This window comes from Sus scrofa, chromosome 2, assembly GCF_054392235.1.
Source record: "Sus scrofa isolate SSC_HxYL_T2T_F1_AM1 chromosome 2, Sscrofa_HxYL_maternal_Yorkshire_Landrace_v2.0, whole genome shotgun sequence".
In the NCBI taxonomy this organism is placed as follows: domain Eukaryota; kingdom Metazoa; phylum Chordata; class Mammalia; order Artiodactyla; family Suidae; genus Sus; species Sus scrofa.
In genome coordinates, this window is record NC_139384.1 from 82,706,984 (window position 1) to 82,723,169 (window position 16,186).

Below are 16,186 nucleotides of genomic sequence, written 5' to 3' on the forward strand. Positions count from 1 at the left end.
CCCACAGGGTTGTCCAGAGGGTTAAATAAGATGCCAAAGCACTGGAGTTCCCATGGTGGCTCAGCGGGTTAAGACATGGTCTAGTATCCATGAGGATACAGATTCAATACCTGGCCTCCCTGAGTGGGTTAAAGGATCCAGTGCAGCTGCAAGCTGCAGCATGGTCGAAGATGCGGCTCAGATCTGGCATGCTGTGGCTATGGCACTGTTTCTGATTAGACCCATAGCCTGGGACCCTCTGTATGCCACAGGTGTGTGGCTCTATAAAAAGACCAAAAAAAAAAGATACCTTTTTATATATCTTCATATATATGTTATATATCTTTACAAAATATCTTTAACCACTCAGATCAAAGCAGGAACAGAGGAAGGACTATGAGAGTACTTGTGAATGGAAGCAAAAATTTAACAGCAAACAGGTTGAACTGTCTTCGTGGCAGGCATTGAGGAAGACCCTTTACAGGCATCCACTCAACAAATGCTCACAGCAGCCCTAGGAGGTACAAACTGCTGACTTCCATTTTTCAGAGAAGGAAAGGTTTCACACTTGTGCCAGGTCACATAGCTTAAGAAAGGACAGCCAGGATTTAAATCCAGGTTCCGCCTGGCTCTGGAATTTTTAGAGGACAGTTTCCCAGAATATCTGAGGTCTCAGACTGAGAATTCAGTGATTAAATTGATTATCAGTCATGTATAAATCCGCCCTTAGTTGCCAGAGGTTGCAGCCTAATTCAGAGGCAGAGCAAAGCATGGTGGCTAGGGTATTAAGTCACACTAGGCACACATCAATCCTGACTCTCCCATTTTCTATCAATTTGACTTTGGGAGAGGTGATTCCACCACAATGGAGGCTCAGTTTCATCATCTGTAAAATGGGCATAAAACACCACTGGTATCTCCAGGCTTTGGGCAGGACTGAATGAGCACAGCCATTGTACAGCTGAGGCCTTGGCTTGAATCCTGCCTCCAGGCCTTGTACCTGCCATTCTCAGCTCCTGGAAAATCCTTCCCCAGATACCCAAATATCTCACCATCTTTGGATCTTTTCTCAAATCGCAACTCCCACTGTATAACCTTTAATAAACATTCTATTAAGAGTAGAACACCAGAGTTCCCACTGTGGCACAACGGGATCAGCAAAATCTCTGCAGCTCCAGGATACAAATTTGCTCCCGCACAGTGCAGTGGGTTAAAGGATCAGCATTGCTGCAATTGCAGCATAGGTCGCCAATGCATCTTGGATCTGATCCCTGCTCCAGGAACTCCTTATGCTGTGCGGCAGCCAAAAAAGAAAAAAAAAGGCAAGACACCCCCCGAATCTTCCTTCCTGCCTTCTTTGATTTCACCTCCTTTAACTATCCCTGACACCCAACAGTTTTCTGCCTTGATTTTGTCCAATCTCTCTCTCTCCCCACAGTAGATAATCAATTCCAGGAGAACAAGTATTTGGGCCTGTATTTCTCACTGCTGCATCCTCCATCCCTAGAATCTGGGCGGGCATACAGTAGGTGCTCAACAAGTATTTTTGAATGAGTGCATGAATGAACGAAGAAATGAATGAATGATTATTGGCTTCAGCTTTGCAACTGAACTCAGCTGAGACTCACCCCAAGTCCTCCCCCAGAGAGTACTGTCTATGCAAAAAGATCGGACCTGATTCCCAAGAGTCCCATGGAGCTACCTCTACACGTCTCTCCGGGGCCCTGGATGCCCATCTTGCCCGTGCTGGATTCAAATCCGGACTTGCAGACACAAGAGTAGCTCCCCACACTGTTGCGGCAAGATGCGTGCTCTGGGCAAGCTCTGGGATTGGCACATTCGTCCACATCTGGTCAGTGGGAATGAAAATCCGGGTCAAGGCAGAGGAAGCAGTGAGGATAGGAGGCTGCATAGGATCAAGGAGGACTCTCATGGCTTCCTTCAAATAACTTATAGGAAAAAGTTCTCAAGGTTGGGTCTGAATTCCCTAGAGCTCAGAGGATCTCCATCTCAGCACCATCAACACTTGGGAACAGATCCTTCTTGGTTGTACGGAGGTTGCTCTATGCATTGTAGGATATTTGGAAGGACGCGCTGGTCTCTGCTCACACAAGTAAGAGTAACGCAAACAAACCCTACACCACCATCAATGGGCGAAAACCAAAAATGTCTAAGGATGTTGATAACATCCCCCTAAGGGCAAAGAGGGTAAATCACCCTAGAAACAGAATCACGCCATTACTCTCCAGCACTGCTTGCAGCACTGTTTAGCACGTAGTAGACCCTCAGAAGCAGCTCAAGTCCAAGAGATACCACATCATAGCTGTCTGTCCTCCGGCAAGACGCAACCTTATAATGCCTAAAAGGAGGCTCCTGGTCCCCAGGATCCTCAATCAAAGGGGTTCTGAATTCATGGCACAGGTACCCAGAGATCGGGTCCTCTATACCTTCACAGATGGAGTTGGTAGAGGTGAATCCAACGTGGCAGCTGCAGCTGTAGCTTCCCAAGGAGTTGGTACACTGGGAATGCTCCGGGCAGACCCCGCTCTGGAGGCATTCATTAATGTCTGAAGAGCAGTGGAAGAGAGGGGCCAGGCCAAAGGGTGAGTGTCTGAGCGCACGCGCGTGCACGCACACGCACACGCACACGCACGCGCACGCACACGCACACGCACACACACACACACACACACACACACACACGGAAGCAGCTCCGCAGCAGCTGCCCACCAAAGACCCGCCACGCCTGACAGCCTGACAGCATTACCTACACACGCGAAACGACCTCCCTTTGCCGGGATCCAGTCATCTCCGGTGGGAGACGAGAAACCAGGCAAACAGCTGCACTTGTAGCTCCCTGGCAGGTTTCTGCAGACGGAGTGAGGCCCACAGGCTGGGGGGCTTTGAGAACATTCATCTATATCTGGACCGGAAAAAAAGAAGCACACTGGCCAATGGGCTTTGCCTTGGACCACACGTTGTTTCTTCCGGTGGAAAACTGGAAGCGGTTGATGGAAAGAGCCTGTCCCAGGAAGATACCCTGTCTCTCCTCCACATGCCCTTCATTCAACAGACATCGGCTCCATCAAGGAGTCGGTCTGTAGTTCCTCCCCTTGGATCTGAGTCCGGTGGTGGGGACACTGAGCTCGTAAGTACCATGCTAAGTCGTCCAAATAGCATACACTTCCACCTTGTTCTCTTGAGAGTCTCATGTTTTGTTTGTTTGCTTGTTTGCTCGTTGCTTTTTAGGGCCGCCCCCGTGACATATGTATGTTCCCAGGCTAAGGGTCACATCGGATCTATAGCCGCTGGCCTATACCATAGCCAGAGCAACACCAGATCTTTAACCCACTGAACAAGGCCAGGGAACAAACCTGAGTCATCATGGATGCTAAGATCCGTTTCCATTAAGCCGTGATGGGAACTCCGAGATGCTCGTGTTCGACTCAGCCCCCATACTGTGAAGAAGCTCAACCAGCCAAGAAAACCCAGCTCATGTGGAGAACGAAGAACTGCCGCCCACAGCTCTGGCTGAGCACCAGCCAACTGCCAGCAGCAGTTTGCCAGGTGTGTGAGTGAGCCCCCTTCAAAGTGGATTCTCTAGCCCCAGTGAGTCAACTCAGTTCACATTGTGGGGAACAGAGTCAAACCATCCTCACCCAATTCAGCCCAAATAGTAGATTTGCTCAAGAGCAAAATAAATGATGGTTGGTGCCTTAATGCACCATGTTTGCTGTCACTCAGCAATAGATAATCGGAACACTTTGCAAACCCACTTCTAAGGAAGGATTCACTCATTGCAGCACTCACGGAATTGTGCAGCCATTGTACCATGGGGTGGGCCTCCCCAAATCTCCTTCAGCCCTGCTCTGCCAAATCACCCTAAACAAAAACTTGCTACATTTGTCATGCAAATACAACTTCAAGGCAAGTGTTCTATAGCCCTCTCCCAGCAAACCATGTGGTCAACCCATAGAATCATGCGAAAGGAAAAATGATTTTGGGATAAGGCACTAAGTTTCAGGGCAGTTTGACATCCCTTGAGAAGTCTCCAAAATAGCTGGGGCCATTATCTGCACATTTGAAAGCCTCAGGTTTAGAAGACAGTGTGAAAAAGAGAATATCTATAGGTATGACTGGGTCACTATGCTTACAGCAGAAATTGACACAACAGTGTAAATCAACTTTAATAAATTTTTTTTCTCTTTTGTCTTTTTAGGGCCGCACCCACAGCACATGGAGGTTCCCAGGCTAGGGGTCTAATCGGAGCTGTTGCCGCCAGCCCATGCCAGAGCCACAGCAACATGGGATCCGAGCTGCGTGCTCGACCTATACCCACTGAGCGAGGCCAGGGATCGAACCCGCAACCTCATGGTTCCTAGCCAGACTAGTTTCCGCTGCTCCACGACGGGAACTCCCAACTTTAATAAAAATCTTTAAAAAATAAAGAAAGCCTCAGGTTACCCCGAAGCCCAAAAATCAGGTGGAGAGAACCCAGGCAGGCAGGAGCAATTGTATTTTCCCAAGAGGTTGGTACAGGCAGAACTGGCACCACAAGGAGTTGAGTTCCTGGAACATTCATCCCCATCTAAGCAGAAAACCAAAAAGGATGCTGAGGCTACCTACAGCAGAGCAATTCACAGCCCCACCTGGAACTAAAGCCAACGGTTTTCCCAAGCTACAAGGGGCTCACACATTTGCGTCACTATGGAAAGGAAACGCTTGGGGCGTGTTTCTCTCCCTTGCAATTTTCTGATGAGGCCACCCACCTCTCAGGATAAAATCCTCCAAGAGCAGGCAAGGCACTGAGAGTCTGTTCCCAGCTGAGCTCCTCTTTGGCTTCTAATCCCATCTTAATTCACCACCCAGACTCATCGGGCACCTTTAGTGGCTCATTCTCTGCCATCTGTGTTTGCTCAGCCTCTAATTCATTACTCCCCTCTTTCACGGAGGAATGAATCTCAGTTCCCCTCCAAAGAATCACTACATCAGAGAGGAGGGGTAGAGAGAGCCTGGACAGCATCAGTTCAAAGCCTGGCTCTGCCCCTTAGAATCTGTGTGTTGCTGGGGGCTATGGAGTGAATTGTCACCCCAAATTCCTACACTGAAATCCTAACCCTCAGTGAGGTAGTATTAAAATCGGAAAGATGATTAGGTTTAGATGAGGTCATGAGGGTGGGGCCCTTGTGATGGGATCAGTGCCCTTTTAAGAAGAGGGAGAATCATAAGAACTCTCTCTCTCTCTCCCCCCTTCCTCTCTCCCTCTCTCTCCTCTCTCTGCCCTGTGTGAACATAAAAGAAGCTCACTCCAGAAAGAGAGCTCTTTCCAGAAACTGACCATGCCAACACCCTGATCTTGGATTTCCAGCCTCCAGAACTGTGAGATAATAAAGTTCTGTTGTTTCCACCCACCAGCTTATGGTGCTTTATTGTGGCAGCCTGAGCTGACTAATACACTGGACAAGAGGATTCATCTCTGTGTGTCACATCTATGATTATTATGGGACTAATCATAGAACCCACCCCCACAGGGTTGTCCAGAGGGTTCGATAAGATGACAAAGAATCGGAGTTCCTGTTGTGGTGCAGTAGAAATGAATCCGACTAGGAACCATGAGGTTGCAGGTTCGACCCCTGGCCTCGCTCAGCGGGTTAAGGATCCGGCGTTGCCGTGAGCTGTGGTGTAGGTTGCAGGCGCGGCTTGGATCTGGTGTTGCTGTGGCTCTGGCATAGAGTGACAGCTGTAGCTCCGATTGGACCCCTAGCCTGGGAACCTCCATATGCTGTGGGTGCGGCCGTCAAAAGACAAAAGGACGAAAAAAAAAAAAAAAGAAGAAGAAGAAGAAGAAGAAGAAGAAGACGGCGACAAAGTGTCTTTAACCACTCAGAAGAGAACCTGGGATAGAGTGAGGATCCCCAGCCCAGGACAGTGGGTTGAAGGATCAGCGATGCCACAGCAGCAGCATAGGTTGCAATTGCAGCTGGGATCTGATCCCCGGTCCAGGAACTCCTTAAGCCCTGGGGCACCCCCCTAAAAAAATTGAACCCCACCCCCAGCACTCCCTATCTACCTTCCTGCCTTCTTTGATTTCACCTCCTTTAACTATCCCTGACACCCAACAGTTTTCTGCCTTGATTTTGTCCAATCTCTCTCTCTCCCCACAGTAGATAATCAATTCCAGGAGAACAAGTATTTGGGCCTGTATTTCTCACTGCTGCATCCTCCATCCCTAGAATCTGGGCGGGCATACAGTAGGTGCTCAACAAGTATTTTTGAATGAGTGCATGAATGAACGAAGAAATGAATGAATGATTATTGGCTTCAGCTTTGCAACTGAACTCAGCTGAGACTCACCCCAAGTCCTCCCCCAGAGAGTACTGTCTATGCAAAAAGATCGGACCTGATTCCCAAGAGTCCCATGGAGCTACCTCTACACGTCTCTCCGGGGCCCTGGATGCCCATCTTGCCCGTGCTGGATTCAAATCCGGACTTGCAGACACAAGAGTAGCTCCCCACACTGTTGCGGCAAGATGCGTGCTCTGGGCAAGCTCTGGGATTGGCACATTCGTCCACATCTGGTCAGTGGGAATGAAAATCCGGGTCAAGGCAGAGGAAGCAGTGAGGATAGGAGGCTGCATAGGATCAAGGAGGACTCTCATGGCTTCCTTCAAATAACTTATAGGAAAAAGTTCTCAAGGTTGGGTCTGAATTCCCTAGAGCTCAGAGGATCTCCATCTCAGCACCATCAACACTTGGGAACAGATCCTTCTTGGTTGTACGGAGGTTGCTCTATGCATTGTAGGATATTTGGAAGGACGCGCTGGTCTCTGCTCACACAAGTAAGAGTAACGCAAACAAACCCTACACCACCATCAATGGGCGAAAACCAAAAATGTCTAAGGATGTTGATAACATCCCCCTAAGGGCAAAGAGGGTAAATCACCCTAGAAACAGAATCACGCCATTACTCTCCAGCACTGCTTGCAGCACTGTTTAGCACGTAGTAGACCCTCAGAAGCAGCTCAAGTCCAAGAGATACCACATCATAGCTGTCTGTCCTCCGGCAAGACGCAACCTTATAATGCCTAAAAGGAGGCTCCTGGTCCCCAGGATCCTCAATCAAAGGGGTTCTGAATTCATGGCACAGGTACCCAGAGATCGGGTCCTCTATACCTTCACAGATGGAGTTGGTAGAGGTGAATCCAACGTGGCAGCTGCAGCTGTAGCTTCCCAAGGAGTTGGTACACTGGGAATGCTCCGGGCAGACCCCGCTCTGGAGGCATTCATTAATGTCTGAAGAGCAGTGGAAGAGAGGGGCCAGGCCAAAGGGTGAGTGTCTGAGCGCACGCGCGTGCACGCACACGCACACGCACGCGCACGCACACGCACACGCACACACACACACACACACACACACGGAAGCAGCTCCGCAGCAGCTGCCCACCAAAGACCCGCCACGCCTGACAGCCTGACAGCATTACCTACACACGCGAAACGACCTCCCTTTGCCGGGATCCAGTCATCTCCGGTGGGAGACGAGAAACCAGGCAAACAGCTGCACTTGTAGCTCCCTGGCAGGTTTCTGCAGACGGAGTGAGGCCCACAGGCTGGGGGGCTTTGAGAACATTCATCTATATCTGGACCGGAAAAAAAGAAGCACACTGGCCAATGGGCTTTGCCTTGGACCACACGTTGTTTCTTCCGGTGGAAAACTGGAAGCGGTTGATGGAAAGAGCCTGTCCCAGGAAGATACCCTGTCTCTCCTCCACATGCCCTTCATTCAACAGACATCGGCTCCATCAAGGAGTCGGTCTGTAGTTCCTCCCCTTGGATCTGAGTCCGGTGGTGGGGACACTGAGCTCGTAAGTACCATGCTAAGTCGTCCAAATAGCATACACTTCCACCTTGTTCTCTTGAGAGTCTCATGTTTTGTTTGTTTGCTTGTTTGCTCGTTGCTTTTTAGGGCCGCCCCCGTGACATATGTATGTTCCCAGGCTAAGGGTCACATCGGATCTATAGCCGCTGGCCTATACCATAGCCAGAGCAACACCAGATCTTTAACCCACTGAACAAGGCCAGGGAACAAACCTGAGTCATCACGGATGCTAAGATCCGTTTCCATTAAGCCGTGATGGGAACTCCGAGATGCTCGTGTTCGACTCAGCCCCCATACTGTGAAGAAGCTCAACCAGCCAAGAAAACCCAGCTCATGTGGAGAACGAAGAACTGCCGCCCACAGCTCTGGCTGAGCACCAGCCAACTGCCAGCAGCAGTTTGCCAGGTGTGTGAGTGAGCCCCCTTCAAAGTGGATTCTCTAGCCCCAGTGAGTCAACTCAGTTCACATTGTGGGGAACAGAGTCAAACCATCCTCACCCAATTCAGCCCAAATAGTAGATTTGCTCAAGAGCAAAATAAATGATGGTTGGTGTCTTAATGCACCATGTTTGCTGTCACTCAGCAATAGATAATCGGAACACTTTGCAAACCCACTTCTAAGGAAGGATTCACTCATTGCAGCACTCACGGAATTGTGCAGCCATTGTACCATGGGGTGGGCCTCCCCAAATCTCCTTCAGCCCTGCTCTGCCAAATCACCCTAAACAAAAACTTGCTACATTTGTCATGCAAATACAACTTCAAGGCAAGTGTTCTATAGCCCTCTCCCAGCAAACCATGTGGTCAACCCATAGAATCATGCGAAAGGAAAAATGATTTTGGGATAAGGCACTAAGTTTCAGGGCAGTTTGACATCCCTTGAGAAGTCTCCAAAATAGCTGGGGCCATTATCTGCACATTTGAAAGCCTCAGGTTTAGAAGACAGTGTGAAAAAGAGAATATCTATAGGTATGACCGGGTCACTATGCTTACAGCAGAAATTGACACAACAGTGTAAATCAACTTTAATAAATTTTTTTTCTCTTTTGTCTTTTTAGGGCCGCACCCACAGCACATGGAGGTTCCCAGGCTAGGGGTCTAATCGGAGCTGTTGCCGCCAGCCCATGCCAGAGCCACAGCAACATGGGATCCGAGCTGCGTGCTCGACCTATACCCACTGAGCGAGGCCAGGGATCGAACCCGCAACCTCATGGTTCCTAGCCAGACTAGTTTCCGCTGCTCCACGACGGGAACTCCCAACTTTAATAAAAATCTTTAAAAAATAAAGAAAGCCTCAGGTTACCCCGAAGCCCAAAAATCAGGTGGAGAGAACCCAGGCAGGCAGGAGCAATTGTATTTTCCCAAGAGGTTGGTACAGGCAGAACTGGCACCACAAGGAGTTGAGTTCCTGGAACATTCATCCCCATCTAAGCAGAAAACCAAAAAGGATGCTGAGGCTACCTACAGCAGAGCAATTCACAGCCCCACCTGGAACTAAAGCCAATGGTTTTCCCAAGCTACAAGGGGCTCACACATTTGCGTCACTATGGAAAGGAAACGCTTGGGGCGTGTTTCTCTCCCTTGCAATTTTCTGATGAGGCCACCCACCTCTCAGGATAAAATCCTCCAAGAGCAGGCAAGGCACTGAGAGTCTGTTCCCAGCTGAGCTCCTCTTTGGCTTCTAATCCCATCTTAATTCACCACCCAGACTCATCGGGCACCTTTAGTGGCTCATTCTCTGCCATCTGTGTTTGCTCAGCCTCTAATTCATTACTCCCCTCTTTCACGGAGGAATGAATCTCAGTTCCCCTCCAAAGAATCACTACATCAGAGAGGAGGGGTAGAGAGAGCCTGGACAGCATCAGTTCAAAGCCTGGCTCTGCCCCTTAGAATCTGTGTGTTGCTGGGGGCTATGGAGTGAATTGTCACCCCAAATTCCTACACTGAAATCCTAACCCTCAGTGAGGTAGTATTAAAATCGGAAAGATGATTAGGTTTAGATGAGGTCATGAGGGTGGGGCCCTTGTGATGGGATCAGTGCCCTTTTAAGAAGAGGGAGAATCATAAGAACTCTCTCTCTCTCTCCCCCCTTCCTCTCTCCCTCTCTCTCCTCTCTCTGCCCTGTGTGAACATAAAAGAAGCTCACTCCAGAAAGAGAGCTCTTTCCAGAAACTGACCATGCCAACACCCTGATCTTGGATTTCCAGCCTCCAGAACTGTGAGATAATAAAGTTCTGTTGTTTCCACCCACCAGCTTATGGTGCTTTATTGTGGCAGCCTGAGCTGACTAATACACTGGACAAGAGGATTCATCTCTGTGTGTCACATCTATGATTATTATGGGACTAATCATAGAACCCACCCCGACAGGGTTGTCCAGAGGGTTCGATAAGATGACAAAGAATCGGAGTTCCTGTTGTGGTGCAGTAGAAATGAATCCGACTAGGAACCATGAGGTTGCAGGTTCGACCCCTGGCCTCGCTCAGCGGGTTAAGGATCCGGCGTTGCCGTGAGCTGTGGTGTAGGTTGCAGGCGCGGCTTGGATCTGGTGTTGCTGTGGCTCTGGCATAGAGTGACAGCTGTAGCTCCGATTGGACCCCTAGCCTGGGAACCTCCATATGCTGTGGGTGCGGCCGTCAAAAGACAAAAGGACGAAAAAAAAAAAAAAAGAAGAAGAAGAAGAAGAAGAAGAAGAAGACGGCGACAAAGTGTCTTTAACCACTCAGAAGAGAACCTGGGATAGAGTGAGGATCCCCAGCCCAGGACAGTGGGTTGAAGGATCAGCGATGCCACAGCAGCAGCATAGGTTGCAATTGCAGCTGGGATCTGATCCCCGGTCCAGGAACTCCTTAAGCCCTGGGGCACCCCCCTAAAAAAATTGAACCCCACCCCCAGCACTCCCTATCTACCTTCCTGCCTTCTTTGATTTCACCTCCTTTAACTATCCCTGACACCCAACAGTTTTCTGCCTTGATTTTGTCCAATCTCTCTCTCTCCCCACAGTAGATAATCAATTCCAGGAGAACAAGTATTTGGGCCTGTATTTCTCACTGCTGCATCCTCCATCCCTAGAATCTGGGCGGGCATACAGTAGGTGCTCAACAAGTATTTTTGAATGAGTGCATGAATGAACGAAGAAATGAATGAATGATTATTGGCTTCAGCTTTGCAACTGAACTCAGCTGAGACTCACCCCAAGTCCTCCCCCAGAGAGTACTGTCTATGCAAAAAGATCGGACCTGATTCCCAAGAGTCCCATGGAGCTACCTCTACACGTCTCTCCGGGGCCCTGGATGCCCATCTTGCCCGTGCTGGATTCAAATCCGGACTTGCAGACACAAGAGTAGCTCCCCACACTGTTGCGGCAAGATGCGTGCTCTGGGCAAGCTCTGGGATTGGCACATTCGTCCACATCTGGTCAGTGGGAATGAAAATCCGGGTCAAGGCAGAGGAAGCAGTGAGGATAGGAGGCTGCATAGGATCAAGGAGGACTCTCATGGCTTCCTTCAAATAACTTATAGGAAAAAGTTCTCAAGGTTGGGTCTGAATTCCCTAGAGCTCAGAGGATCTCCATCTCAGCACCATCAACACTTGGGAACAGATCCTTCTTGGTTGTACGGAGGTTGCTCTATGCATTGTAGGATATTTGGAAGGACGCGCTGGTCTCTGCTCACACAAGTAAGAGTAACGCAAACAAACCCTACACCACCATCAATGGGCGAAAACCAAAAATGTCTAAGGATGTTGATAACATCCCCCTAAGGGCAAAGAGGGTAAATCACCCTAGAAACAGAATCACGCCATTACTCTCCAGCACTGCTTGCAGCACTGTTTAGCACGTAGTAGACCCTCAGAAGCAGCTCAAGTCCAAGAGATACCACATCATAGCTGTCTGTCCTCCGGCAAGACGCAACCTTATAATGCCTAAAAGGAGGCTCCTGGTCCCCAGGATCCTCAATCAAAGGGGTTCTGAATTCATGGCACAGGTACCCAGAGATCGGGTCCTCTATACCTTCACAGATGGAGTTGGTAGAGGTGAATCCAACGTGGCAGCTGCAGCTGTAGCTTCCCAAGGAGTTGGTACACTGGGAATGCTCCGGGCAGACCCCGCTCTGGAGGCATTCATTAATGTCTGAAGAGCAGTGGAAGAGAGGGGCCAGGCCAAAGGGTGAGTGTCTGAGCGCACGCGCGTGCACGCACACGCACGCGCACGCACACGCACACGCACACACACACACACACACACACACACACACACACACGGAAGCAGCTCCGCAGCAGCTGCCCACCAAAGACCCGCCACGCCTGACAGCCTGACAGCATTACCTACACACGCGAAACGACCTCCCTTTGCCGGGATCCAGTCATCTCCGGTGGGAGACGAGAAACCAGGCAAACAGCTGCACTTGTAGCTCCCTGGCAGGTTTCTGCAGACGGAGTGAGGCCCACAGGCTGGGGGGCTTTGAGAACATTCATCTATATCTGGACCGGAAAAAAAGAAGCACACTGGCCAATGGGCTTTGCCTTGGACCACACGTTGTTTCTTCCGGTGGAAAACTGGAAGCGGTTGATGGAAAGAGCCTGTCCCAGGAAGATACCCTGTCTCTCCTCCACATGCCCTTCATTCAACAGACATCGGCTCCATCAAGGAGTCGGTCTGTAGTTCCTCCCCTTGGATCTGAGTCCGGTGGTGGGGACACTGAGCTCGTAAGTACCATGCTAAGTCGTCCAAATAGCATACACTTCCACCTTGTTCTCTTGAGAGTCTCATGTTTTGTTTGTTTGCTTGTTTGCTCGTTGCTTTTTAGGGCCGCCCCCGTGACATATGTATGTTCCCAGGCTAAGGGTCACATCGGATCTATAGCCGCTGGCCTATACCATAGCCAGAGCAACACCAGATCTTTAACCCACTGAACAAGGCCAGGGAACAAACCTGAGTCATCACGGATGCTAAGATCCGTTTCCATTAAGCCGTGATGGGAACTCCGAGATGCTCGTGTTCGACTCAGCCCCCATACTGTGAAGAAGCTCAACCAGCCAAGAAAACCCAGCTCATGTGGAGAACGAAGAACTGCCGCCCACAGCTCTGGCTGAGCACCAGCCAACTGCCAGCAGCAGTTTGCCAGGTGTGTGAGTGAGCCCCCTTCAAAGTGGATTCTCTAGCCCCAGTGAGTCAACTCAGTTCACATTGTGGGGAACAGAGTCAAACCATCCTCACCCAATTCAGCCCAAATAGTAGATTTGCTCAAGAGCAAAATAAATGATGGTTGGTGTCTTAATGCACCATGTTTGCTGTCACTCAGCAATAGATAATCGGAACACTTTGCAAACCCACTTCTAAGGAAGGATTCACTCATTGCAGCACTCACGGAATTGTGCAGCCATTGTACCATGGGGTGGGTCTCCCCAAATCTCCTTCAGCCCTGCTCTGCCAAATCACCCTAAACAAAAACTTGCTACATTTGTCATGCAAATACAACTTCAAGGCAAGTGTTCTATAGCCCTCTCCCAGCAAACCATGTGGTCAACCCATAGAATCATGCGAAAGGAAAAATGATTTTGGGATAAGGCACTAAGTTTCAGGGCAGTTTGACATCCCTTGAGAAGTCTCCAAAATAGCTGGGGCCATTATCTGCACATTTGAAAGCCTCAGGTTTAGAAGACAGTGTGAAAAAGAGAATATCTATAGGTATGACCGGGTCACTATGCTTACAGCAGAAATTGACACAACAGTGTAAATCAACTTTAATAAATTTTTTTTCTCTTTTGTCTTTTTAGGGCCGCACCCACAGCACATGGAGGTTCCCAGGCTAGGGGTCTAATCGGAGCTGTTGCCGCCAGCCCATGCCAGAGCCACAGCAACATGGGATCCGAGCTGCGTGCTCGACCTATACCCACTGAGCGAGGCCAGGGATCGAACCCGCAACCTCATGGTTCCTAGCCAGACTAGTTTCCGCTGCTCCACGACGGGAACTCCCAACTTTAATAAAAATCTTTAAAAAATAAAGAAAGCCTCAGGTTACCCCGAAGCCCAAAAATCAGGTGGAGAGAACCCAGGCAGGCAGGAGCAATTGTATTTTCCCAAGAGGTTGGTACAGGCAGAACTGGCACCACAAGGAGTTGAGTTCCTGGAACATTCATCCCCATCTAAGCAGAAAACCAAAAAGGATGCTGAGGCTACCTACAGCAGAGCAATTCACAGCCCCACCTGGAACTAAAGCCAATGGTTTTCCCAAGCTACAAGGGGCTCACACATTTGCGTCACTATGGAAAGGAAACGCTTGGGGCGTGTTTCTCTCCCTTGCAATTTTCTGATGAGGCCACCCACCTCTCAGGATAAAATCCTCCAAGAGCAGGCAAGGCACTGAGAGTCTGTTCCCAGCTGAGCTCCTCTTTGGCTTCTAATCCCATCTTAATTCACCACCCAGACTCATCGGGCACCTTTAGTGGCTCATTCTCTGCCATCTGTGTTTGCTCAGCCTCTAATTCATTACTCCCCTCTTTCACGGAGGAATGAATCTCAGTTCCCCTCCAAAGAATCACTACATCAGAGAGGAGGGGTAGAGAGAGCCTGGACAGCATCAGTTCAAAGCCTGGCTCTGCCCCTTAGAATCTGTGTGTTGCTGGGGGCTATGGAGTGAATTGTCACCCCAAATTCCTACACTGAAATCCTAACCCTCAGTGAGGTAGTATTAAAATCGGAAAGATGATTAGGTTTAGATGAGGTCATGAGGGTGGGGCCCTTGTGATGGGATCAGTGCCCTTTTAAGAAGAGGGAGAATCATAAGAACTCTCTCTCTCTCTCCCCCCTTCCTCTCTCCCTCTCTCTCCTCTCTCTGCCCTGTGTGAACATAAAAGAAGCTCACTCCAGAAAGAGAGCTCTTTCCAGAAACTGACCATGCCAACACCCTGATCTTGGATTTCCAGCCTCCAGAACTGTGAGATAATAAAGTTCTGTTGTTTCCACCCACCAGCTTATGGTGCTTTATTGTGGCAGCCTGAGCTGACTAATACACTGGACAAGAGGATTCATCTCTGTGTGTCACATCTATGATTATTATGGGACTAATCATAGAACCCACCCCCACAGGGTTGTCCAGAGGGTTCGATAAGATGACAAAGAATCGGAGTTCCTGTTGTGGTGCAGTAGAAATGAATCCGACTAGGAACCATGAGGTTGCAGGTTCGACCCCTGGCCTCGCTCAGCGGGTTAAGGATCCGGCGTTGCCGTGAGCTGTGGTGTAGGTTGCAGGCGCGGCTTGGATCTGGTGTTGCTGTGGCTCTGGCATAGAGTGACAGCTGTAGCTCCGATTGGACCCCTAGCCTGGGAACCTCCATATGCTGTGGGTGCGGCCGTCAAAAGACAAAAGGACGAAAAAAAAAAAAAAAGAAGAAGAAGAAGAAGAAGAAGAAGAAGACGGCGACAAAGTGTCTTTAACCACTCAGAAGAGAACCTGGGATAGAGTGAGGATCCCCAGCCCAGGACAGTGGGTTGAAGGATCAGCGATGCCACAGCAGCAGCATAGGTTGCAATTGCAGCTGGGATCTGATCCCCGGTCCAGGAACTCCTTAAGCCCTGGGGCACCCCCCTAAAAAAATTGAACCCCACCCCCAGCACTCCCTATCTACCTTCCTGCCTTCTTTGATTTCACCTCCTTTAACTATCCCTGACACCCAACAGTTTTCTGCCTTGATTTTGTCCAATCTCTCTCTCTCCCCACAGTAGATAATCAATTCCAGGAGAACAAGTATTTGGGCCTGTATTTCTCACTGCTGCATCCTCCATCCCTAGAATCTGGGCGGGCATACAGTAGGTGCTCAACAAGTATTTTTGAATGAGTGCATGAATGAACGAAGAAATGAATGAATGATTATTGGCTTCAGCTTTGCAACTGAACTCAGCTGAGACTCACCCCAAGTCCTCCCCCAGAGAGTACTGTCTATGCAAAAAGATCGGACCTGATTCCCAAGAGTCCCATGGAGCTACCTCTACACGTCTCTCCGGGGCCCTGGATGCCCATCTTGCCCGTGCTGGATTCAAATCCGGACTTGCAGACACAAGAGTAGCTCCCCACACTGTTGCGGCAAGATGCGTGCTCTGGGCAAGCTCTGGGATTGGCACATTCGTCCACATCTGGTCAGTGGGAATGAAAATCCGGGTCAAGGCAGAGGAAGCAGTGAGGATAGGAGGCTGCATAGGATCAAGGAGGACTCTCATGGCTTCCTTCAAATAACTTATAGGAAAAAGTTCTCAAGGTTGGGTCTGAATTCCCTAGAGCTCAGAGGATCTCCATCTCAGCACCATCAACACTTGGGAACAGATCCTTCTTGG

At 49.6% G+C, this 16,186-nt stretch overlaps 1 protein-coding gene across 10 annotated transcripts in view; it reads right to left on the minus strand.

Annotated features, from left to right (window-relative positions):
• Positions 1-16,186, minus strand: part of ADGRE1 (adhesion G protein-coupled receptor E1) — an 88,847-nt gene that overhangs the window by 34,525 nt on the left and 38,136 nt on the right. For 3 of the 10 annotated variants that reach the window (XM_085009380.1, XM_021083952.2, NM_001435279.1), the window contains 10 exons: positions 15,842-15,988; positions 12,181-12,336; positions 11,867-11,986; positions 11,122-11,268; positions 7,461-7,616; positions 7,153-7,272; positions 6,408-6,554; positions 2,747-2,902; positions 2,427-2,546; positions 1,682-1,828 (listed from right to left, as the gene is read on the minus strand). The exons of 2 other annotated variants lie outside the window; for them this stretch is intronic. In XM_085009380.1, the coding sequence (XP_084865506.1) occupies positions 1,682-1,828; positions 2,427-2,546; positions 2,747-2,902; positions 6,408-6,554; positions 7,153-7,272; positions 7,461-7,616; positions 11,122-11,268; positions 11,867-11,986; positions 12,181-12,336; positions 15,842-15,988 (1,416 nt within the window). Of the gene's footprint in view, positions 1-1,681; positions 1,958-2,196; positions 2,547-2,746; positions 2,903-6,407; positions 6,555-7,152; positions 7,273-7,460; positions 7,617-11,121; positions 11,269-11,866; positions 12,031-12,108; positions 12,337-15,841; positions 16,046-16,186 lie in introns of those variants that run through there. 5 more of the 10 variants (XR_014836323.1, XM_085009382.1, XM_085009384.1 and 2 more) reach the window with 5 other exon arrangements.